Source organism: Limulus polyphemus, unplaced genomic scaffold, assembly GCF_000517525.1.
Source record: "Limulus polyphemus unplaced genomic scaffold, Limulus_polyphemus-2.1.2 Scaffold3344, whole genome shotgun sequence".
In the NCBI taxonomy this organism is placed as follows: domain Eukaryota; kingdom Metazoa; phylum Arthropoda; class Merostomata; order Xiphosura; family Limulidae; genus Limulus; species Limulus polyphemus.
In genome coordinates, this window is record NW_013668954.1 from 30303 (window position 1) to 57374 (window position 27072).

The 27072-nt window shown below is 29.3% G+C and overlaps 1 protein-coding gene across 4 annotated transcripts in view; it reads right to left on the reverse strand.

The window, feature by feature from the left end:
* The window catches only part of LOC106469185 (zinc finger RNA-binding protein-like), a 67294-nt gene that overhangs the window by 4378 nt on the left and 35844 nt on the right, over nucleotides 1-27072 (reverse strand). For 3 of the 4 annotated variants that reach the window (XM_022397624.1, XM_022397623.1, XM_013929650.2), the window contains exons 14-21: nucleotides 24922-25079; nucleotides 22576-22674; nucleotides 21085-21295; nucleotides 19627-19780; nucleotides 15862-15947; nucleotides 9671-9766; nucleotides 9310-9421; nucleotides 2714-2811 (exon numbers count right to left, since the gene is read on the reverse strand). In XM_022397624.1, coding sequence (XP_022253332.1) covers nucleotides 2714-2811; nucleotides 9310-9421; nucleotides 9671-9766; nucleotides 15862-15947; nucleotides 19627-19780; nucleotides 21085-21295; nucleotides 22576-22674; nucleotides 24922-25079 — 1014 coding nt within the window. The remainder of the gene's footprint in view (nucleotides 1-2713; nucleotides 2812-9309; nucleotides 9422-9670; nucleotides 9767-15861; nucleotides 15948-19626; nucleotides 19781-21084; nucleotides 21296-22575; nucleotides 22675-24921; nucleotides 25080-27072) is intronic. The other variant, XR_002612817.1, reaches the window with a different exon arrangement.

Sequence of the window (27072 nt, forward strand, 5' to 3'; positions counted from 1 at the left end):
GAATAAGGTGAAAAATGATTAATTCGAGCAAACCATTCCACACCATATTTTTAATTCCATGCTCAACTGTATATGAATGTTATCATGTATTACAATCACTGCTTGTTAGATGTCGTTGGAAATGCTGTTTGTGCCGATTTCTATCAGATTTATTTTGAATTATGTATCTGAAGAAAAGCATCCCTATACTTTACTGTTGTTTTATTGAAATCATATACATCATGTATAATTCCAGATATCTAACATTTATTTATGTAGCATATTTTTTGCAGAAATATAATAACAGATCATAAAAGAACTTCTGTTTCACTAATATATAAGTATAGCCTATCAAAAATCAAAATAGAAAATGTGATATGAAAGGGGTTAAAAGAAAGGCTTACAGCACAATCTAGTAAGAAAAATATAGTGCAGCATAACAATGGTTCTCATAATTTTAATATTGAAATAATTTAAACCAGTCAGTTTTCTACTGTTCCAAGAGCAATGGCTTTGTGAGTAATAACAACAAAAAAGTGAAGAATAGCTCAAAAGTTATGGCCCTAGAGCCATATTCTGAAATGTACTGTACTGAATATATATAAAAACCTATCTTTTTGTTCCTTAGCTATCTGTCCTCTGCCAATGAGAGAAGCTTGAAATTGATGAGGTAGGGCAAACCCAGGTATGGTGTTACTTGACACATTTTAACAAACCTATTTCCCAGAATGTCGTCTTGATTTTATATTAAGTTTATTTATAACACTTATCTCCTCCATTAGTTTTTTAACCTTGACTGACCAGAAGAAGGGATTAATGTGTCAACAATACATAAAATGAGCTGTTGGTCTGATAACCCTTTGACATGGACAGCAATGTTAAAACAGGTTAAGTCTGATTATTTTGTTAACTCGTGAATATCAATTAACCTGAGTTTATGGTTTTATCATATAGAATAATTTTTTTTTAAGTGAAGTGTTATACCTTACAATTTCTCACGTATGAAAAAAAGATTACAATGCTTATGATCCTTTGTAATTGTACAAAGTGTACAACAAAAAATGTGTCAGTAATATCTTTCCTTACGTTAAAGCACCACCTCTCATGCATTTAAAAAACTTGCGAATACATTTCAAATTTGTGTTTTTTGTTTTAATTTCAAATGTTAACCCTAATTTGAAAACTTTCACTTCTTGTAAATTTTGCTGTAATAAACTAAAATCATCAGTTACAGTGTCAATTTTTATGGTGACTTTTTATGTTGAGTAACCTCCAGGCATAAAAACTACAAAACAATGCTCAAAACATGTTATAAATAAATCTTCTCCCTAAGCAGACGTTCTTAATACCTCATATGCTGTTCATATTGAAAACTGACTGAATCTAACATACAAACGTTTGTTTTTCTTAACCCAAAATTTATTATATATACTTACTAACAGTTGCCCACTGAAGTAATTCAATGGTAACTTTCCTCAAAATAGTGAGGATTAAATATAAGATGTGCAGTTAACCCAATCTCTTGAACCAAAGCACATATGCAATATGGTTGTCTAGTGGGCCTTTTACAACTGTCTTTTGTCATTCCGTGTGTTATTTCAATAATGAAACTTGTTGTGTACTTGAGAATGATCACACCAGTGATTGAAACGTTGTACCTGCTCTAAAAAATTTCTTACTTACTGTAAAAGCTGTAACTTGTAATAAAATAATAATGGTAAAGTTCGATGCAATTTTTTATTTTTTAACTAATGTTTCTTCTACATTTTATGACTAACTTTTTATTTTCTTTATTAGTGCATTTTCTCTTTAAATACGTTTTTTTCTACAAAACATGTATGACCCATGTGGCTTGTTGTCTAAAAATATAACAAAAAATAAAAAAATTATTAAATAGTTTGAAAACTGATCCCCTCCTATAGTTAAAGCAAAGCCATAATCTGTATTTGATTCATCAGTGCTGAAAGTATTATTTTAAGAAAATGTAATAACATGATGAAAACATTGTGGCAACTTTGATTTTTCAATCATAAGCAGTTTAAGCTTGTGGTTGCCAGTTTTGTTAATGCAACACAAAAAAGTGACTCTATCTGTCCTTTCATTTAAAACTTTACACTTGTAGAAATCACTTTTAGTGGCTAGTGTATGATCTGGCAGCATCTTATGGCGTAATGCCCATATCCTACTATTCAGTCAAAGGAATGTAGCCTATGAGTTGACAATAGATACTATGGCTTGATCCCTCCCATCTTGTCTATTAGCCCAAAATTAAGAACAGCTATGTGCATAAAGACTTTTATGTAGTTTTGGATGCAAATCCTAAAAGAATGAAATCCAAATCCATTGTTTTTTTTTAATCTTTTATATGCTTTTTATTCTTTCTACTCTTTTACACATTTTCATGTTACTATCATAAATTTTTTACTTAGTTATTCTTAACTGAAGATTTTCTTATAAATGTTGATTTTACTCATACTTCAGAAGCCCGTTTCTCAAAATTCCTCTTGTTGCCCCTGAGTTTGTGATCTTGATGATTCTATGCAAAATGCTTTCTCCATTGATGTTATAATCAAACTACACAGCCTGTGCTTTAACAATCATGCCAGAAAATTGGGAGCCAAACACTGACCTCATTATATTTGAATTTGCATTATATTGGGGTGCACTTTAACGGAGTTCTACTGTATTCAGATAACCTAAATAATAAGATTACAGACTTCTTTGAGGTACTTACTTGTGCACTAGCAGTAATGTCTTCTCTCTCCTGATTGGCAAGTTTAGCAGCTGCATCTGTTGGGTTTTTCTCACAAGGATCCAGCAACCCAGGACCAGCTTAAATAAAACAAGTTCCACCAATAATAAAAATCTTTAATGCAGTTAAATTCATTCAGAATATGGTGAAATAAATAAGTGATAGGCATTAAAAGACAAACTGACAAGTAGTTGTGGAAAAATATTTATTTGAAATGTTAAATGAAGCATCAACTGGACGGTGCCACAGGATCAAAATGCGAACTGTTTAGGATTGGCAAAGATGGTTCAGTTTATCACATCAGAAATTTCAATACAAGTTTTCCTTACTTAAATGAAACTTATTTTTCCAGTTAGAAAACATTTTTTTAGTTTTCTTCTCTTATTTTTAGTCAAATAGTTTTACTTAAAACCAGTACAATTGCAAATGATATGTGCAATCTTGCAGAGAAAACAATATTTAAACAAAATTTTCCAGATCAACTTTAAAAAACAAAAAATGTTCATGGTGCTATGAATGTTCAAAAGCCTACTGTTACTATTTAGAATAATGTTTAACTCCTCATAATATTTTAATTCAAAAATTTGTATCATAGACTCATGAAATTCATTAACACATATTTACAGACTATATTACTATATTACAAATTATAGTTTTGAGAATGTATCAGTTTGTAATCATACAATTTCACTGTTGGACATACAAAACTGTTAATTGAAGAATTATTTATTTAGTGATTTAATATTTAATGATTATTTAGTTTCACACCAAGTGTATTAAAAGTTAATTATTTTAAAAGTGATAGTTATGGTAAGTTTCATTATGTAACTCTATATGAGTTGTACATTATGTACATAGTTTAATTGTTGTACTAGGCTTTTATAATATTGTTCACATCATCTTACTCGAAGCTTTTAATTTTAAGTTTTCTCGTTGTATGTAATATTGTTATCACTAGACGGCTATAAAGTTCTAGGCCTCAGTCAGAATACTTATAAACAGGCATCCAACAACATAGAAGAAACAAAGAATTGTTAAGTGAGAGATAATTAGACAGACTAGACTGAGTGATTGTCAGTTTAGCCATGACGGGGGACTTCTAAAGTGAGTTTCACAGCTGTATTGTAACAACAGAGATAGGAAGAATAATTTGTCTTCTAAAGTAACTAACCAGCCTGTGTGGACTTTTGACAAAATAGAGACAATTATTTAAAGCTCTGAATACAACTGAATACAAAAGTTAAGGTAGTCAAAAAGAAAGAAAACGTTAGTGACATATATAGATCTCAATTGTGTTTGTAAGTTTAGCCATAGAAAAAAAAAAGAAAGAGAGAGAGAGACAATTACTTAAAGCTCTGGATACAACTGTGGTAACCCATGGGGTGAAGTAAGTAAATCTATCACTAATTATGTTGTGATAACAGAGTAGAAGAGAATAATGTGTCCTGTAAAAGGGTATTCTAAATTAATTGAACACACCTGTGTGGACTTAGACAAAAATAAAAGACACACACAGTTATTTAAAGTTCTGGATACAAGTGTGATAACCAATAGTGTTACAAATTTTTTTACATATGTTTCGATTATATTATTTTAAAACAAGTGGATTGTGTGCTGTCTGTTTATTGTTCAAATTTATCACCAACAAGTAACAGACACCTATTGTAAAGAATCTACAGTTTTTATAAAACCTGACATTCACATTATAATTTTTACTGTATAGCAGCATAAGACAGTGTCTCCCAAACTGTGTGCTGCAGAAGGGTCTCAGGTGTGCTACGTAATTTGTGCGATTATTAAGTAATTTTTATTCAGTAATGTAAATTAATTATCAATTTAATACATTTTTTTAAATTTAAAATTTGATTTATTTTCTCCTTGATACACAGTATAACAGTAATTTCTACCTGTCACGGAGAGTGTTGCTAGGCCTGCCATACGGACTTATTTACATGTGCTGCTAAAAGTTTGGGACATTAATAAATATGGGCCGCAAGCTGAAAACGTTTGGGAAGCACTGGAATAAGAAATTAGATTGATCTAATCTTTGAACTTTTAAAAATAACTTATACAGAAATATGTTTAGGAAATATTGCACAGTTATGTAAAACACTTTTAAACTTGTATGATTTATCTATCAGCTGTCTGTTTAGTTCAAAATGCTCATGCCAATACTTTTTAGTTATATTCAAAATTTAATTAAACTATTTTATTATCAATAAACCTGGTAGCAAAACATAGTTAATAATCCAAGATGTAATATTAGATGTTTTAATATGTAAATCTGAAAAGGAGATATTCATATAAATACTCAATCTTCACTTCTCTTTATCACAACAATTGTTTACTCTTAATTGCACAGTTTAGATAATATCTCTACTCTTATTTGAATTCTGAGTTTTAATGCAAATTACAAACTTATATTATAGATACTTCTGAGATATAAGCTATCTTTATAGCCTAAGGTTATCTTGATTTACTCAGACATAAACCAGAAAGTCAAACCTGCATGCTACGCCTTCCTTTCACATACTGTCTTTCATAAAATGTCAATAATTCTCTCTGATGTTTGATATTGGATTATTTATAACCAATAGAAAGAGAAGATTCTGATTTACTGATTTCTGTATAAAGTTAACTCATCCTGACAACAAGGTTTGAATTACTTTAAGCCATTTATACCTTTGTTACAAAGCCAGTTGAATTATAGCTGTATAGGACATTGTATGCTTTGTACATGTTATTATTTTGTGTCCTTAACTGCATATTTGAAATCAATAAAAATTATCTTATGCACTACCAAGTTTCTAATTTTTACACTTTAGTTACTTTTATAGCAATAAATGAAAAAAAATATACATGAAATTTAATACTTACATACAGCCTTTTGTTTGCAGTGAAACTTAACCGTACATTTTTGTCACAATGGTATTAGGTTAGATAAGAAAATATAAATGAAAAAAATTGTTAATTAAAATATTTATCTGAGATCTGCATGCAAACTACACATGCATTTTGTAATTCAATATCATAACTTATGGTATGAGTTCAATGTTTTATAGCTTTTTACACAAGTTTAGTAGTTATATACGGTCCAAAGAGCAATAAAACAATAAAATTAAATAAAAATAGAAGTAGGCTATTATGAATTTGAGTCAGTTTATAATAAATAATTGTAATTTTCTGTTACAATCTGCAGTCATTCTATAAAGAAAAAAGGGGTAATTTAGATTTCAAATTTTTTACAAGAGTTAAAAAGGCAGTCAAAAGGGCTGAGTCCATACAGTATTTAGTTAGAAGTTATGCAAATGATCTTTGAAAACTGTAAGATGAAAAAAGTATTTCTATTCTCAACATGAAAATAAATTTGCACTCAGACTAGTCAGTGTTGAGCTACTCTTGACTCCATAAATTCACACACAAATATTCAGTAAAAATACTTAACTAAAAAAAAAAAACTTTTTTGTATAAAAATGATTTGTAATGCTTCTTAAAAACTTGGCAAATTTTGTGAAGATATAATTATTATATTAAAAATTATAGTATGTGTACTTTCATGGTTACCTGTTGGTTGCAAGGTTGGTCATCTTGACCGAGCCCATATTGTTCATCAATAAAGCTACAACCTTGTTTTTTCAAGTTAACTAAACCTATAATAAATACTGGACAGTAGTGTTACTTTAAATTTATTACTTTGCAAATGATTAACAGTACTAAGGTAACATATACCCTTTAATACCCAGAAACATATTAAGGGTGTCAGTTTCACAGTTTGCAGGATGTGGTATACCTTTTTCAACTAGACAAATTTTTGCACCTAATTTTCAAACACATTTTTCTCAAAATCTGACAACTGACATTCTCATAGTGGTTTTTAACCCATAATTTCAGATCTGTTTATGCTATAGACTTCATAATTGGCATACATATACATTACTAGTGTATCTTTTGTGTGTACTAAGGTAAAGTTGATAAGAGGTTTGGTTTTTATTAAATGACCAATAAAGAATCACTGTAGCATATGTTCTACTTAGGGCATACTCATTAGTGCTGTAATTTGAGCTGGAATTAATTTTCAGTTTTCCTTAGTTCAGACTAATTTTCACAAATAAAAATCTGGACCCATTTTCAGTAAAATTCAGCCGTGTTTGTTGAAGTTATCAGGAACATAAGACATTTCTTTTGTATTTCTTTATTTTTATAATATGCAAATTAGCACAGTGGTAATGTTACAACAACATTAGCCAGAATATGTCTTTGTAACTATTTCAATATATTTTCATACAAAAAGCATAGTATGAAGATGTTTTTTCTTATAAAAAGGTCAAAACCTAGATAAACACTAAGTAAAGGGTAAATGCTACTTTTGATTTCTATTAACTTCCATATGACAATTATTTATTGACTATCCTTTGTTAAATCAATATTTTGTCATTGATCTACCAATTCATGACTGAAATTGTCAGTGATCAAACATGGGAAAAAAAATGTTAGATTTTTTTCATGCTTCTTTTTAAACTGGAACAGACATGTAAGTGTACAATTCCATACTGTATGGATATATTCCTAAACATTAAGACTGCATTTTCATTCAAATATTGAGTCCCTTGGACAGTGGTATCACCTGAAAAAATTATTTTTTAATACAAACAAATTTTATATGTATTATGATGATGTTCGCCTTATACAGAAATGTTTGGTCAACAAATATTTACATTTGTATTGAGTAAAAATGTGAATTTTAGCTATGGTTAAAGGTCTACATGAAAAATTAACGACGTATTATTGTAGCTTTTAGAAAAACATGTAATAATTGGTAGCTGCCTCTAAAACATCATTAAATGTAAGTTGAGAAAAAAAACTAATAAACATTTCCTATTATAAACATATAGTAATTTTAAAATAACACCTTTTAGTTCTTATTTGATCTTTAAACTTAAACAATATGAAAATTTTCCTTCAAAACCTTGAACTCTCAATTAATTGTTCATCTAAATTTCACCTTCTGTAATGTGACTTTTAAATTTCTAGGTTTGTTTATGATGAATTCACTGGTTGTACCTTTATGTCTGATTAATTCTTAAAATAACCGACATAAACTGTAAGCCCAATTCACTGACATATTCTGTAAAAAAAGCAGCAAGTGAACAAAGTTAATAGTGATGTAATGTTACTTAAAAACATTAATAGCTGCTGAACACAAACTTATGGTTCAGGGTAGTTCAAATTCCAACCTCACAAGTACAATTCCAAGTTAAGGAGTTTTGGTACAACTAATACCACAAAAACACGATGAAAATAAAATTAAGCCTATTGCTGCTGAACACAAACTTATGGTTCAGGGTAGTTCAAATTCCAACCTCACAAGTACAATTCCAAGTTAAGGAGTTTTGGTATAACTAATACCACAAAAACACGATGAAAATAAAATTAAGCCTATTGCCACAGATTATAATTATACAACAATAATAATAAAGAATGATGTCTACAGTAACTAATCTATATGTATAAAAAACAACTAAAATATGGTTGATATTTTAACACGTCCCTCATGATCTAGTGGGGGACGACTTTTTGTTGAAAAAAAAAATACCCAATCCAGTTTTTCTTAACTTGAACTAAAATGTTTTGGGCATGTTTATTGGCTAAAAAGAATGCATCTTCCACACTCTTTTAGCATTGGGGCTGTGAAAAGTAATTTGAAGTGGTAAGTTGACTGAAATAACGAGCTTAACAGCCAAGCACAAAAAAGCATGGAAGTCTTGAAATGATACGCAGAGGTATTCAGGAACTGTTTAGAACCACCTTGGTAGATAATGTGAGGCAAGCCAAGTACAGTATTATACCTGCAGCTACTTTCAAAGTGTTCCTGCCTGCCCATCCTACTGCTGACATTTGTGATGCCTCGACCTTCCCAACCAAATCACAGATGAAATCGTTCATATCTCAAATGAAAGCTAAACATAAAAAGGTGATAGCAGAAGCATAAAAGTATGGCAATTGCTTAATTCATTATGCTGAGAATGTGACTTTATTGATATATATATACTGAATTTACTCCCAGCAGATAGACCATAGTACTAGCTAGTATGGAGACTTGAGGATGCTGTATTTCACTTAAAAATTCATCAAATAACAAACGAAAACTTGTCTCGAAAAGATACATTCAAAACCACCCTCTTTGGAGTTTCCGAATTGAATTTACTTTTAATATTCAACAAATTGTAGTGTAAAGACACCCCTCTGGCTCCTGAGGGACATGTTAAAATTTAACTACCACTTTCACCTGTTACACGAGCCTTCAAGGTATGTCAGTTTGAAGGAAAATAAATTGTTGATTTTAAAGTGTTACTTATATTGCAATGTAGCTACAAGACTTACTTAAATAAGAGTACTCTACTGTCAAAACTAATTTAAGCTATAGCATATACGACTGGAATGCATACTGCATGCTTTAGTAACAAATAAATGAAAATTGATTTCTATAATTACAGAATCCTTTACAAGTTCTTTGTTTGTCATTCTGTAAGCCAAATAGAACATCAAACATTAAAAAATTCTGAATGCAAGCCACTAACTTGGTAATATAACACCAGAGGCTACAGCTTCAAAAACACGACGAAGTGCATCACCAGGATTCAATGGTTGAGGACAACTACCAATTACCTTTTCTGCAAGGAGTTCTAATGCCTAAAACAAAACATAAATTATCTAAAAATTTGACCAATATCATACATTTTTGGAAATATATTTATTATTTAACTTGTATCATTTAACAGATATTACATTTAATATATGTGATTTCATGAAAACTGGTAAATGTCAATTTAAAATGAAAAATATACTACAAAACACTTACAGTTCGGGAATACGTATACATTACTCCCTCTATTATGTTTAGAATTAACAGTATGTTCATCTTACATGCATGACACTTACCCAATTATTTAATTTGCTCCATGTGGGAACTCTCTGACATAAATCCCGCAATATTCGAATAACAATTAAACACGACTGTAAACCACTTGCTCTTGCCTGCAATACACGTTGGAAGAAAAAAAAAAACATTAATTAGTGAAACTTTAAAATAACTTTCATATTTTAAAATAAATTACATAGATTTATAAGTTTACAGGTAAAGAGTAATATAAACTCTTCAAAACATGTAGTGAAATGCTACTCCACTGAGTTTCAGTTTGAAAATAAACAAATGTTACTACTAATAATACAGCAAAAAGTAATTTCATTCAGTTTTATTTTGCAAACATTACCCGTTGTTAGTACTACGATAAAACAATTCTCTATTCTGCCAAATCTTAATCTACTTTATCATGACAATATACCCATTCAACTAACTGCTATAGAAAATTGTCTATTACCAATCTTACAATATTATCTTTACATCATATTTCTGTTCCAAGTAATATTGTTAATACCTCTAATGATACATCATTTTCCTTCATAAAATCTCCCCTTTTCTGCATCACATTTTTTATTTCCCCAAGAGAACAAATGCAAGTCAAGCTATGTAACATGCAAAACAATTTTTTTCATACCAAACTAAACTACCATTTATCTTAGTGTTTATTAAACCTTAATGTTAACATGTTATACCTGCTATCTGCAACCTTATTCTACTGACAATCAGCATGTGTCAAAGATGAACGGAATGTGTGAAAACAATCAGAAATTGACATTCAAATTTACATATTTTCAAATCAGAATACACCACTAAATATTACCACTTAAAACTACACAATGGGCTTTCTGTGTTCTGCCCACTATGGGTATTGAAACCCAGTTTTTAGCGTTAAAAGCCTTCAGACTTACCACTGAGCAACTGGGAAGGGCCCTGTTTGGTAAGAAAAAAAAAAAGTGTGGTCTCAAACTTCATTCATGTTACAAAGAAAGCAGATGTATGCTTTTGTTCTCAACCCAAGCTTCTTAAGATATAAACCTTGTTTTGTGTCAGTCATTTCTAATGTCTCTTAAAAAACATTTCCTGCAAGTTTTTGTAAGAATGCTGAGAATTTAAGGTTTTACACATTTCTATCATTACACTAAAAAAGTCATCTTGGAAAATCCAGAATTTTATTATACAAATTGTAGAAGATCAACTTTTCTCTTTTGAAAAAATCTGATCTCATGGCAAAATTTAACTTTAGTTCAAGCAATTTTTGGCTAAGTATGGTGATTTAAGCATGAAAACTGTTTATCAGAAACAACAAAGTAAAAGAATCAACACTTTAAGAATACTTGGTTTTCACTACATGAGATTTTTACATCAATTTCGTCAACCATTTTTTGTTGTGTGTTTTTCTTTAAAAAACATTGGTTAAAGAAGTTATTTTCCATAGCAGTTTAAACTAAAATACTTGCTTGTTTCCCTAACTACTCAAATATGTTCTTTTATAAAAAACTGCTATAAAATTCCTGCATTAGAAGATTAACTAATTCTAAATAACCAAACACTACTGCCATCAGGAATATATAACATACAAATCATCTGTTAGTTTATATTTCGTGTACATCCTATAAACAACTGCTTCGAAGAACCTTGTTTTCCTCACATTCTTTATTACATAATATACTCTGTACTGTTAAGTTGATCATGTTTCAAAATCTTTGAAACTACAGGAATTGAATATTAGCTGCTAGGCATATAACAAATACAAGGAGCAAAAAAGTTCTCTATGAGGTTTAGAACATTTCTAGCAAGTACATATTTATTTAAACTCTTTCCAATACAATCGGATCATTCTATGCTTGCTCTGATGAAGTACCTTTTCTCTTTGACTAGTCAGCTTTGAAAATCATGCTGGAATTTAATAGTACCCACTGAGTCACTATAAACTCATTAAACTATTCATTTTCAATTTTTAGATAAAATTTAATTAAAGTCATATATAAAACAAATTAAAACCACCAGGTGACCAGACTCTTCCATTTTGTTTCCCCTTTGCCTGGTTACTAGTCAATTGTTTTTGAAGGTAATATAAAGAAGTAATGCTTATCCCAAGGCATTCAACAAGAACAAAGTCACGTGTTAGTTGGAACTTATTCTGAAGTCACTCATGTAATTTCTTATTGTTAAACTACTGTACAAAAATTCATAAGTAAATAACTCAAACAGATCTTTCAAAATTTCTTGATTTGTGAAATAATGCCACAAACAATGCAAGTGTTCATGCAGATAATGCTCCTCCAGCTCCAAAGAAACAATGCAAACTTTGTGAGAAGTAGCTGAAGGAATGTAGGTTGGCTGGCTGTCAATGAAGAGTGAACTCATTTTAAAACAACATTTTTTTTTGTTCAATGCGAACCAAACTAATTAATATGGTTTGCATATGAGAAACTTTTTTATTATTATTGAAACCCCTAGTTATATACCTATTTTACACCATAACCCTAACTTGTTGCTAGAAGTGTACAAATTACAAGCATTGATACAACAAGGAACAAACATCTTCAGACAACCCATCACTTATAAAAACTGGCAACAGCACAAAATTACCACTGAAAACATTACAGTTAATATAAAGACTGCTTGTAGCAATAGTACAAAATGAAAAATACATTTACCAATACATTTTCAACATATCTGGTGAAACCTGATCTGTATAAATCAGAGTTCAAATAATTTAATAGGCCCTTTTTTTTATCCAAATTCTATAATAACTTATATTAACTTTCAAGTATTTTTAAGTGCACAATTTAAAGTTCTACCTCCCTTAGGATTAATCTTTATAAACTTAATGGCAGTTTTATCTTTACACTACAAAATGAATTCTAACTACCTTTAGTTGTATTTGGAGTATATAGTGTGAAACATTAGGCCAAAACAACACAAAAGTTTTAAAGACCAGCTTGTATTTTTCATTAATGAAAATATTAAAATAAACTACTGGTCAAAGAACAGGCTCTTCCAAAGCATCTTGCTTGAAATAGTAAAAATCAAAATTTGTACCAACTAAAATACGAAAACAATTGTCTCAAGTTCATCATGGAAGGATCTACAGCTTTCATCCATTTGATTGAGCTAGTCACGAGGCAGTGTTTTCATCTGCTGGGGTACATCTTTATCTTATCAATGTTAAATTAGTTGTGATGTGTATAAAAGGTGATGTGGTTGTGAAAGTGTTCGTTACTGTTACACCGAGATGAAATTATAAAATATAAACACATACACAGATACATATACACAAAAATCTGTTGCAAAGTTGGGTTGAAATGTCAGCAAAACTAATAGAAATTGGACACTCATGTGTTAATTGGTGGTGAGTAGTGTCGGAAAATAAGATTCCAAATGTCTTATTTCTGGACTTTAGCCCCTTACTGATTAGCCGGTTGATTTGCATGCATATGTAAGGCTCTTTAATTTTCATTAATGCCCAACCTATTGCACTGAAAAATCACTGAAAGTATTTGTATAGATAAGGTGAGTTGTTTTGGCTGAGGTATATGCTTTCATTAGTAAAGATATTTTTAAGCCTCCCAAGGATATCAGTTATATTAGCAAATGCAATTTCTATGGCTAGCAAAACATCACAACAGATATTCAGGATAAACACAAAAAAAGCTTCCATATATAATCAACTACTAAAAATTTAGGGGAATTTAAGATTCAAACCTCATCAATCTTTGGATGCCTGTCTTCACATCACAATCATCTAACAATTCATTGAGCCTAAACTTGGCATTGTAACTACTTTCTACAACCACACAAGCTACATACGTACATCTTAAAAATCAGTTTTCTACAGTCCACTTTAAGATATACCACTATCACAATTTAACTACACTGGCCTGATAAAGACACGAAACAGCACATTAAAGTGTCTCAAAACGAGCACAATCAAGTGTCTGAAACCAACTGAACCTTTAAAAATGAATCACGTTCACATTACTCCAAATAAATAATTTTATGTGTATAAAATAAATATATAAATATCAAAGATGTACAGAACAATAACTAAAAAATTTGCTTAAAAATATTTACATGAAAATTCCAAGTAGAAATCAAGGAATATAACACTATTTATTCCCATTTTCTATATTATTCTTTTCTCTGAATGTAACATTGGTTTTCAAGTTTGGAATTTGAATAACAAAAACTAATGAAGCACAGTATATCGACAGACCTAATAGTTGTTATGAGATCAAGTTAGACTGTATTTTTTTTTCCACATCTCTTAAGTTCCAAACTGTAATGAACAAATTAAAGAGAACTGTGAAAAAACACCTGCAATTTAACATTACTTTTTATCACAAATATTAGGTCTATTGGTTGTAATGCTGATTTTATCTTTAGAAGTAGTATGCTTTTTACTGAACCAAATTTAATGTTAAACTTAAAACACAATCTTGTCTCATAAAAAAACACAAAATCTTTCAGTTAGAGGCAATTTTTTTAAAGTTTTCATATGCATGAAAGAATTATTTTTATGAGACAAGATTGTGTTTTAAGTTTAACATTAAATTTGGTTCAGTAAAAAGCATACTAGTTCTAAAGATAAAATCAGCAAATTGTATTACCTTCTTTATTACCTGAGCCTGTGTAATAGCTGTTCATTAAAGCATTAACCAATTTATTTAATCACAAACTCAATTCTACAGCTGAAGAATGGTTGAGACCTAGGAACTTCTAAACTTATAGTTTAAAATTTGGATTCTGCCAGTTTAAAGTTATGTAGGAAAGTTATTGTTATTTTATACACTGGTTTGTAATACAAGAGTATTTCAGTCATAAAGAAAAGCATTTAATTTCAGTGACATGTATTTTCTTTTACAATGTAAAGCTGTTAGACTAGCAAAAATAGAATTTAGTGGAAAAAACAGCCGTACAGGTGGAATGGTAGCAGCAGTACTAATTATTTGCTTTTTAACTAAGATCTGTTATTATTCTCTACGATACTCTCCTTCTTTTCAACATTGAAAAAGACTATCAATTTATTCATAAACAGTGTGCAAATAATGAAGCACATAGATTATGACAGTATCCAATTTCTCAATTTTGTAAGAATGTACAGGAGTTTTTCTTAATTTATCTGTTACACAAAAACAATTTTTTCAACAATCTAAGATGCCAATGTATTTTCTTCAGTTCATGCCTTTACCAAATATTACTATGCATTGTAAACAATATAGCAAAAAAACATTTATTAAATCTCTAAAAATTACTTGCATACTTACAAAAACTCTTATTTATTTTCAGCTTTATAGAGGATGCAAGCTTCCCATTTGAGGTTATAAAATATTATTGAAAAACAGTTTGTATACTCAACATCCTAATTTTCTCAAAACTTGTCAAATTTTTTAACTTAATCTAAATAAAACAAGTTTGTAAGTGTTTCTTTGTAGTCCTTTCTGCACAATTCTCAATTAAAAAATAGCTGGTAATTGTCAATTACAAGAAGTGTGCAACTCCATTCATTCCTTCTGCCTACAACCAAGATCCATTACTCTCTAGCAATAAGAATAACTGAGTAAAAGAATGCTCATTTTTTGGCTAGAAAACTTGATAAAATACACGCAGTTCAGAATTTTTTTTTTCAATACTATGAACAGTTTCTAATAACCTTGCTTCTGAACTTTCCAGCCTCATGTGTTGAACCCTGTAAACTCATCATTTCAAAATCATATAAAAGTGTTTACTCAAAAATTTCACTGTCTATGAAAAAAACTGCAAGTTACCAAAAACTTTAAAAACAAGTTTACATGTTTACTTAAAGAAGATTAAAACAGCTTACTGCTCAAGATACTTACAAATCCATGTAACATTTTTTAGGGTACTATTACAACTTTAAGCAGTTTAAATTTTAGGAAGTTACAAACTGCTGAGGAACCACACACATAAAAAAAACCTTGTTCTTTATTGAAATCAGAAACAAGGCTTAAAGACGAGTGTAATTTCAGGACATCACAATACTTATGATGGTTTAATACATGTCAGGTTAAACAGTTTCAAATGGGGATGTCCTCTAAAAAATGTTAGGTGGACTTGATCATATACTGTAAAACAGAACTCTTTCTAAATTTCATTCACTGGAAGAAACTAGTGAACACAAGGGCTATTCAAAACAATGTTATGATTACACCAACAAGAGGCTGAAAAGTAGAAGGGTGCAAACCTGGAACCACTTAGCATGTCTCAAGGCGGCCAGGGCATCCAGGCATTTCTGCCTGTCCAACACATCCGGTGGGTCTTTAACACTCTCTAGAAACCAGATGATAGCAGATGATTAATGCCTTAAGGTAAACCAACATTAGAAAGGTTTTTTGATCTTCAAAACAGCAGCACTGTGCCCATCTACTAAAATTATAAAATCGCTATCACATCTGAGAAGTCACAACAAATAACAGAGTAACTAAAAATGATTAATACCTTATATCTTCTTCCCAACACTGTCTTAAAGTACACTTAATTTATGATTAAAGTATACATTTATACATACAAACACACATACAGATACATCCCTAAAATAAGCTGTGAGTAATCACAACTATGTGAAGTTAAAATATTATTGTAAAAATACTTTTATGTTTAAGTATTAAACAGTGAAACAATACTTAAAAATAGTACAATACTAGCATACAATGTACAAGTTTGTCTATGAGTGTATAGGATGAAGTAATTATTATTCTTTATATTAAAAGTGGCTAACAATACTTTGTACTAACTTACTGAGAAGAAACTCCAGGCAATTAACCTTTAAGTAACATAGTTAACTTAATACTCTTAAAAATCTGAAATATATATATATATTTTAAATCTTGCACACATTTATATTCTGCTTTATGCATGTGAACACTAACCTAATCAGTATCTTGCATTTCCTTTTATAAAGCTTTTATATATATATATTAATGTTACAAATTACAAGAAGATTTCAATATATCAAATAATAAGAGATGAAGTGTCTATATACCCGAGAGGAAATTACTATGTAATAGTTGCAACAACGATAACTGAAGATTTTTGTGACTCATAGAATATTTTCAATGCTATTGTCACACAAGATTTTGTTTGTGGTTGTGCAGAGATCTGTTAGCAGAACAATATTTTTAATGGAAACAGAACTGTTAAAACTCACTAAGAGTCGTGTTAAATTCCCTTACAGACTTACTCTGTTTTTGATAAGTTGTATTCTGTTCCAAGATTTATTTTTTAAATTTAATTATAAGTTATCTTGTAACTGTAACGTTTTTTGCAGCTGTTGATGTCAAGAGAAATTTTTTAACCATTTTTTTTCACAGACTGCAAATCAAGATAAATGCTTTAGTAATGTTTGCCAAACAGTGTAATTCATGAAATGTTAGATTTCTAAAGGAAGTTGAAAGAATTATAGTGGAATCATTCCCTTCTACAATCTCAGGCCAAGTGTGCACTTTGTTTGACTAACAAAAAGTTCCTGAAATAACTTAAGTTTTCTAAATAAATATTTAAAATACATTCACCTCTCAGTATTTTAAATACAAACGTCATTGCACAATAAAAATCCACTGACAAACAAGTCACAATTTTTTTCATTCCTGTGTACATAAAAAGATAGATATAATCAGATCTCCTATCCATTTCTTTTCTTACAATTCAGAAGTACTGGAACATTTGGTTCACTGAAAGAGCTCCAGATATGGAGAAAGTATATCAGGCATAGTTTAAATTTAGGTTATAGTTGAAAAATGTGTCTTCAAAATGAAGAAATTGGAGGTAGAAAATATAAGAACTGCTTCTGAGCTTTTGGGGGGTGGGTGGGGGGAAATACACATCATCCTGTACATCTAACAATTGAAGAAGAGCCATAGGCTGAAAGGAAGCCTTAAAGTTATGAAGCTGCTACTACCAACCAACCAACCAAAAACAGAATAAAAAACAAACAACAACTCAAACCTGGAGGTGTTTTGAATATATACACACATAAACACACTTTTCCTATTCCTCAGTACTGAAAAAATAAAAAGTTGTAAACCTTATATTACATAATATTCTAAATCTAAAAGAAATGAACACAGTGTTCATAAGATCAAAAATCCTTTCTGGTTCACCTACAACAACAGAGCATTCTCCCCTCGTGGTGTTGATTTTTAAATGTAGGGCTGATGAATCTGTGTAATTGGACTAAACAAAACATACATATTACACAACAGCAGTTAACAACTACAGAGGCTTCTGAGTTACCAAAACAAATACACAAAAATTAAGAACAACAACAATAACACAATCTGTACCGAAGCTTTACTGGATCAATTACTATAAATTTTATTTTACTAACATTTATTTTTATTATTAAAAACCTAAAAGTTAAATCTTAATAACTGTAAACAACAATTTATTTGTATAATTTCTGAGTTATGGCAGCAAAATTAGTTTCAAATACTTAAAATCATCAATATAAACCACAGGAGAGAAACAAAAATATTTAAATACCAACTTACCAAACCATAATAGTGTGATAGAAATAAACAAAACTGGAATTTAATTCTAAAAAAAAAAAAACTTAAAATATTCACTAAATTAAAGACCACAAAACAGGTACTGTAAGTATTCCAAGCTAAATGAATAATTACATTTTCTTTCATAAGCTAAGACAGTTCTTTTCTTAACTACATAGTTACTATATAGTAAATTCTAAAGCAATTAATTTAAGAAAAAGAAAAAAATATGACGAAAATATTGTTGAAAAAATATCCTTAAAATTAGCAAAGACAAAACTGAATGATTTCCAAGGCATTGAAAACTATTCTTAAACAATTTTAGTCTTTTGTCAAACTATGATGTTCAAAAGAGTATATTATTAATGAAGTTTGATGTGAATTTGTAATTCCATGTATATGCATAAAAATATTTCTGCCCTCTACTTATAGCATTTTCACTGTACAACAGATTTTTAAAGCTTCATGAACTTAAATGAAAACATATTAAATAACACTACTGAAAAACACAGCTTATATAACCCATATACATATTAAAGCTTAACTGTAATAAAAATTTAAGCAACTCTAACTAGTATGATATTGACAGCTCTTTAAAATAACTAAACAAGTTGTACTTCTCAAATACAAGTGTGTACATGTATAACTAGTTTATCACAATAAGTATCATTTATTTCATTTAAAATTTGAAACTTGTATGTCAATTTCTTTGACAGATTTGGTGTGAGCATAGCTTTCAGTCTTGGTGAAAGTTTTAATACCCACCACTAGACAACAGGCAGATATAACACAAAAGATTCAGCAAAACAAATATGCCTTATGAAAACTGAATTTTGTTTCTCTGAAATATACAAAAATGTCAAAGTTTATATGTTTGTGTGTATATACCTGAGTATACAATTATATTTATGTGTGTGTGTGTGTATATATATTTATATAATTTTTTTCTATATATTTTTATAAAAGTAGTCCCCAAATTAACCTAACACAGAGAATATATATACTAATACATAACATGTACATTACCTAACTGTCAAATACCTGATCATGACAAAACTTTGTGATAGTATGCAATAGATGTTTGTTAAAAAGGTTAAACAATTTATTTCATTACAAACTCGAGTTTTAAAATGTAGGAACAGCTGAGAACTAGGATGTAAGTGTTAATTGTAAAGCTAAATCTTTTCTTTTGCTACTGGAAACTCAAAAATTAACAAAAAATCTACAGGAATACAAAAATTCACTTTGAGATCTTTTGATGTAATAAACATGATCACGATACACAATTTTAATTACAATACTTATTCAATGTATCATTGTTAATATACATGTTATCAACAGCTAACAATCAAGTTGAGTATCTATACTTACTATAATAAAGAGAAGGACCATGCATTGATAAAATTACTTACATTGAAAGTACAGCAACATTTTTATTCTTCAAGAAAGGCTAGCAAACTTACCAGTGCTACTTCCCTCACTATCTTTAGCGTCTCTCATCAGAGGAGAAGTTAACGTTACAGTCACTGTCACGGCAGGTTCCGATTCTGCATGGACTACAATTGCTGCTTCTTCTACGCATCGCTTTACTTCGTAATTTGTTTGTGAAGCAACCACCTTTAGGAAACGTAAAAAAATTAAAAGTTTAAACTGATTCAACATTCTCACGTATATAATGGTAGTATTTCTAGTTTTGTAGTGTGCAGTTATTGTAAGAGCTGTGTTAAGGAACATATATATAAAAACCAGCAGCAAGTTATGATATTAACGATGAGAAATGCAGATCACACATTTTCATAAAACTTTAAAAAAAAAAGAAGGTAGTCTGAACATAATTTTTTCAAACAGTACACTGCTCTTTATTAATAACTTAGATTCTTTTAACCAATTTTTATAAGTTTAATCCAGTTTATCAAATAAAACAAGGACACTTAATTACTTAGTTATCAGATGATTTTTTAATTGGTTCTAAAAAAAAACAGACAAGTTTCTTTTCTTGATGAAAATGACTAGCTTCAAATTATACTACATCCATAAACAATTCATGTGTTTTATTCATTCATTTGTTTACTTTAATACATGTAAAAATCCTTCTAATGTAAGCTGTAGGTAGTATTATAGTCCTGACCGAGCCATTTCATGGACGAAAGGAGCATAAAATTCAGTAATCTTACAGACCCTTACCTAGAAGTATGTAAGTCAATATAGAAATTAATTAGTTGTTTTCCTAATCCCATAATAAAAAACAACAACAAGGATATCGAAATTTGAAAAATGTGACAAAATTAGAGACAATATGTATGTACTGCAATACAACTGCCACAATGTGATATAATGAACTTTGCACATTTCTTTAGTGTTCCTATGAATCAGTTAATTTATAACAGCTTATTTAGTCATGAATGTTGTATGAAAGACAACTTCTAAGCCAAGCCTGTGATCAGGCTTATAACATAAAATACTATATGGCATGAGGTAAAGAAAGAATAAGATACAGAAATCAAATGCTGTTAGGCGCAGGACAAAAATGATAAGGTTGTCCAATAACCACCGACCAATAGCAGGTAAATCATTCTGCTAATCATGTGCTTTATCCTATAATTAATTCTCAGCAGTTGAAAAATAGGACAGTACATTTCTCATGCCTACTAGCATGGTATATCAAAAGTTTTTTTTTACATCTCTATAAACTATGAGTAAATTATTAGTTATCATATGAGCCTTTGGATGCATAATAGTTACTTCACTATTGAGGATGGAGTAGACAGTAAAAAACACATCTTAGAATAACATGTGTTACCTCAAACTGCTGAGAATGGAGTAGACAGTAAAAAATACACCTTAGAATATCATGTGTTATCTCAAACTGCTGAGGATGGAGTAGACAGTAAAAAAACACATCTTAGAATAACATGTGTTACCTCAAATTGCTTGGGAAGATTGTCTGCCACTCTTTCCAGCAAGGTTCTTGTTGGTTTTTCAGCACACATAACCACAAGCTGAACTGAAGTTTCACCAGTAAGCAACAACCCTTTGGCTAAACCTCCGACCCGCATAACTCCTTTCAATACACGTTGGGGGGGAGCTGACTGTTGTGCTTCTTTTTCTTGGTTTTTAGTAACATTCAGCTCACTTGGTAAGAGTAAGTATGTCTTTTAGATAATTTTTTACCTTCAGTATAAAACATGATCAACAGATGTTTTGGTATCGTGCACACTGAATATTATAGAAATAATACAGTATTCCAACATATATACAATTTATTGATAAACAGTTTTACTATACAACATATGCTACTCATAGGCATCTCTGAAGATTACTTTTAAATTATTACTACTCTTTAATTTTTTGTACTGAAAGAAAAAAGAATATTACTTTTTTGATATCACCTTCTTCACAACCTTAAAATACAAGTTCAGAAATGTGACAGATAGTTAATAAGATATAGTCAAAACTAAGTAATACTTGCCCTTCTTCAGAGTTAAATACAGGATATACAATTACTTTATTTCACTGTTCTAACCACTGTCAATTCACAAACTGAATTGAAAGAAACACTGAAAACTACACAGTATTCATTTAAACAGTCCAATATAAAATAGTTGTATTATTTGACAGATTTCTTTAGTCCAAGAAAAGAAATATACTATGTTCTCAAGATTTTTTTTTTTGCTATAAGTGTGAGAGGGTATACTTTTTTAAAAGTCTTTTTTATGTATGATTTGAAAATTATGATCCAATGTTTATATTCATGAAAAAATTTGTGCACAAAACGTCCTGATCCTTTTATGTCTATCTGAAAGCAGGGAAAAGTTTTGGCTTAAATCATAATCCCTCTATGAAATGTTTAAAAACATTACCAGAACTTTATTAATGTGACCACAAGCAAATTCAGAATAAATATAAATGTTAAAGCATCACATATCTTCATAACACAGTAGCCACATTTTTTATTCTAACAAAGCAGCATTCATCTGGAAATACATCATAATGAAATCTTACACAATCAGGGGGCCAATTTCAAACTCTGCATTTATTTACTACATTACGTATATGTATGTAAAAGAACAACGTTTTTCTTTATCGTGGCAAAACTTTAGAACCTTAATGTTAATATTCTGTTTTAATTTAATTTACTAGTGTTGATTTATATATTCATGATATACATGAATATTTCTAAAATATTACTATGAATGATATTATTAGCACCTTAAAAGTTCAAATAAAGAGCTTTAAAGTGTTATAATTTACTTGTCTGCACTATTTGTGAATAAGATATTGTTCATATTCAATTTTGCAACCAGTTAAATCCTTACATTGAGAAAGTTGAATGATTTCAGTGATAACATGAAAATTTAATTTATTAAATACAGAAAAGTAAACAATATGTAAAATATTTTCCATTTAAATACCTTGGTTCCTTTTCTTCATTTGCTTCCTTCTTTATTTCAGTTTCCTTAATATCTTTTTTGGGTTCAACAGTTTCTTCTTGTTTCTTTTCAGCTGACTGACTACTCAGATAAAAAAAAATTGTAAAATGTCTATTTAAAATTAATTCTCATTGAAAAAAAAACATTGCAGGTTGTTTTAAAAACAATAATCACTATAAAAAATTTCCAACTTATTGTGATATGAAATGATGTAAAGCTCATAATAAAAAATAAAATACATGAAAAATAAATAAAAATAAAGCAGTATTTCTCAAACTGGATTTGGTGAGTCATGTCTGAATTATTATTAAAAATATGATTTATAGAATAAAATATATTTTTGGAATACAGCTTTTCATATAATGGAATCTTTTTTTTTTCAAAACAAAATACATCAATGGCTTTTTTTGGGGGGGGTGCAAAAAATAAAATTATAAGAGGTCTTGGAATTGTTAAAGTTTAGGAACCACTGGAATAGAGCATTAAGACAGAACAGTTAAACCTATAACTATAGATTAATTTTCAGTGTCATAATTTCTGTAGAATTACACTTAAGTATCAAGAGATTCTCACAAATTCATTTAAAATATTTTCTTTATTTTACTTTAGATTACTTTATTTCATAAAAAACTTTTTCCAAACTTTACAGTTCAATGTAGTCCAAGTACGAAATTCACTCTCCTGTTTTTTCATTTTTATATTTGTATCAACTATTACATTTATAACTCTTTCCATACAGATACCTTTTTCTGAGTGTTGCATGAGGTTTTACTGAGAATAATGTTCAAAATTTAATTAATGTAATTTAGTACAAGGTATACAAATAAAATTGATACAAAAAGGTAGCTAATAAATCAAATTTTAATTTTATAAGGAAATATTTAAAAAAATCCTTAACCTCCCCATTGTGACATTTACTCTCTAGGTCTTCTCTCTTCTCCAATTTATTTACCACCCCTCCAAAAAGTATATAGAATTTAAAATAAATTACTCATTATCATATACTTATTGCTCAGGCAAAGTATAATTTTTATAGCCCTCAATCTTATTTAGTAACAAAGAAAATCAGCCCCTCCTGCCACACCCACCTATTATCTCCTCTGTTTCACAAATTACCAAGTTCTTTCTGACATTTAATAATATATTATTTATAACCAATAGAAAGTCAAGAACAGAGGATTGACTATTTTGTTTCCAGTTCAAACCTTATTCCCATGAAAAACACATCAATAACCTTAGCTGAATTTTCAACAGTTCTTATCACATAGTTGGAAAGCCAGAAAAATTATATTTATAGGATGTTGTCTGATTTCTACATGTTATTATTCTGTGTTCATTATTTATTTCAATAAAAAATTATTTAGTGCAACAGTACCATTAGTATAAAAAATTAAGGTCCAGTTTCATCGACAGTCAACAACAACAAAAAAGGCTATATTTCTTGTTTTCTATGTGTATTCTATATTTATTATTATAAAAGTAACTAAAATGTAAAAATTAGAAACTTACTAGGTTAGATTAGGTAAAATATAGATAAATAATAATAAAACATTTTCATGAGGCATGCTCACGAGTAGCCTGTGCATTACATAATTCGATATGGTGGGATTATTAGTTAGACACAATTCAAAGGGCAATAAAACAATAAAATCTAAGTAAAAACAAATTAATACCATTTCAAGCTTTAAACTATTTATGATAAATTATGGTAGTGTTCTGTTACAACCTTCAGTCATTCTAGAAAGAAAAAAAGGGTAATTTAAATTTATTTCATATTTTACTATGTGGTTAAAGAGTCAGTCAAATTGTTCAACCTCATATAGAGTTAAGGTAGAGAAAATGACATAAAACATAGTTTTACTGACAAAAATTTTGAAATTTATTTATGATGTTTTAGAGATTACTCATATGAAATTTGACTATTTTCAGATGAAGAAAAGTATCTTTAATCTTAACATGAAACTCACTTTGCACTGGGACCAGTCAACACTGATTCTCTATGTTCACTGAGAAATTCTTACTAAAAATACTTCATTAAAACTTCTGATTTTTTGTCTACAAAAAGAAATATAATGTTTCCTAAAAGCTTGCAAAATGTTGCAAAAATACACAAAAAATATTAGAAGTTATAGTATAGAAACTCTAAAGATCAATTTGGGGTTATGAACTTGGCTGAATTGACCAAGTCCATAGCAAGAGAAGTTTTTTGGCTGTCTTTTTCTGAAAAACAGTCACCAATCTGACAGTTTTAACAATCATAAATTAGGTAATAACAAATAAAATTTTGTTGTATCATCACTAGAACTGAAAAAATTATACAATATAAACCTTTCAGTTAAGTAATCGGAAACTAATTTCAAAGCCTTTTCAGTGTCAGTTAAAACAGTCTGCACTGCATTCAGTTCTGCTTCTTTTGGGTAAATGGAAGAGTGTTTAGCCATGATATGACGATCATCAGCAGAATCTGGTCGAGAGACTGGTGGACCCTGCAAGAACAAATATAGGATACTATATGTATACAGATTATTATCTATGCAACACCTTTCAAACTCTTCAATGCACTAATCTGCACTATAGTATTAATACAGTATTTATATATATATATATATATATATATATATATATCAACAATTCATAAGACAGATGTGAATAAATTATTAATCCATGCAAGCCTTCCTGAGCAACTGGATATGGCTGACTTTTTTCCTTATTACCTACTAACACACGAATTATAGGCTTGAACCCTATATATACAGGCTTGGTTATAATAACAGGAGCACGTCATGGCCTTTTACAGAGTTACATTCAAAATTTAATTAAACAACTTATTATCAATATGTTAATAACTTTGACGAACTAAAATGTAATTTATAATTCAAATTTGAATATTACATAAAATTTAATTTTTTAATTTCAAAAAGAAATATTAAAATAAATTCTCAATCTTCCCTATTCTGTATCACATGATAATTCTTTGCTCCAAATTGCCCATTCTTGATATCCTATGTATTCCTATATGGTCTTCTGATTATGACACATAAATTAAACACTTTTGCTTTAGATATTACTAATGCATTAACTTATATCCTCTAATAATCTCAATTTAATGAATCAAAAAGTCAAATGCACATACTACTTACACCTTATCTTTAAAAAAATATTAATAATTTTCTCTGATCTTTGCTATAGTATTATTCATAATCAATAGAATATGAAGACTTCAATTTACTGAATGGAATGGGGCTTGGAATTGTTGAGGTAACAGACTTTGAGCAATTTGTTGTCATTTTCATTGTTTGCCAGTGTTGAAACGATACTTGAACAGGTATGTGGATTATTTAGCCTATTTCTAGCTTATTTACTTCACACAACACAAGGTTTTAGTGTCTTACATTCAAAACTTTATTATACTACTTTTTGTTTGTGTTATACTAATAATAATAGCATAAAATCTTAGCTAATAATCCATATTTTAATAGTATATAAGTTTTAAGTTCTTAAATCTACAAGGGAATATTTTTAAAAATCATGAATTTCCACTAGTGTGACCCAGGTGATACATTTTGTCTCAGCATGTCATCATCCCTATTTTATCCACTACTCCTCGAAAATGTATAAAATTATATGTAAATTACTCTATAAAATTGTTATTGGTCAGACAAACCATAATGTTTAAAGCCTTCAATTTTGTTCGGTTACAGACCTATCAAATAGAAAATTGGACCCCTCCTGCCATACCCTCTCTTTCACAATTCATTGATAGTTCTCTTTTATGTTTCATCATATATTACCTATAACCAATAGAAAGTCAAGGTTTTCATCTATTAAATGACATATTGTATAACATTGTTTCTGAACAGAAAAGCATCAACTCACAGTACAAGCTTTGTTCCTGTGAGAAAGTTAACGATTAGTTTGGATGAATTTGTAATGGCTCTTGTAGCACAGTTAGAAAGCCAGAAAAATTTTGAGAGGTAATGGAATTTGGCTACTTTTGGAATGTTATTAGTTTATATTCTTTGGTGCATTATTTAACTAAATAAAATTATTAAATGCATTACTATTAGTACTATAAAAAGTTAGGGTTAACCCTCTTCGAAACCCGACAGCAAGAAAGAAAATTAGTAAAGTATTTTATTTCTTGTTTTTCATATTTATTCTTTGTTTATTATTATAAAAGTAACTAAAATCTAAAAATATGGATCTTTTAAAGTTATTTAAGACTAGATTAGGTAAAATAAGTAATAATAATAACATAATTGAAATGGTTCATGAGGCACACATGTAAGTAGTTTATGGGAAATGTAACTTGATAGTGTAATGCAACCTGCACATTCTTAGAGTGATTTACAACTTTTTATGGTGCAGAAAGTAATTAGACATGGTTCAAAGGACAATAAATTTAATTATAAATAGATGTATAATGTTACGAACTAAGAGCTACTTAGGATAAATGAATGTAGTTTCATGTTACAATTT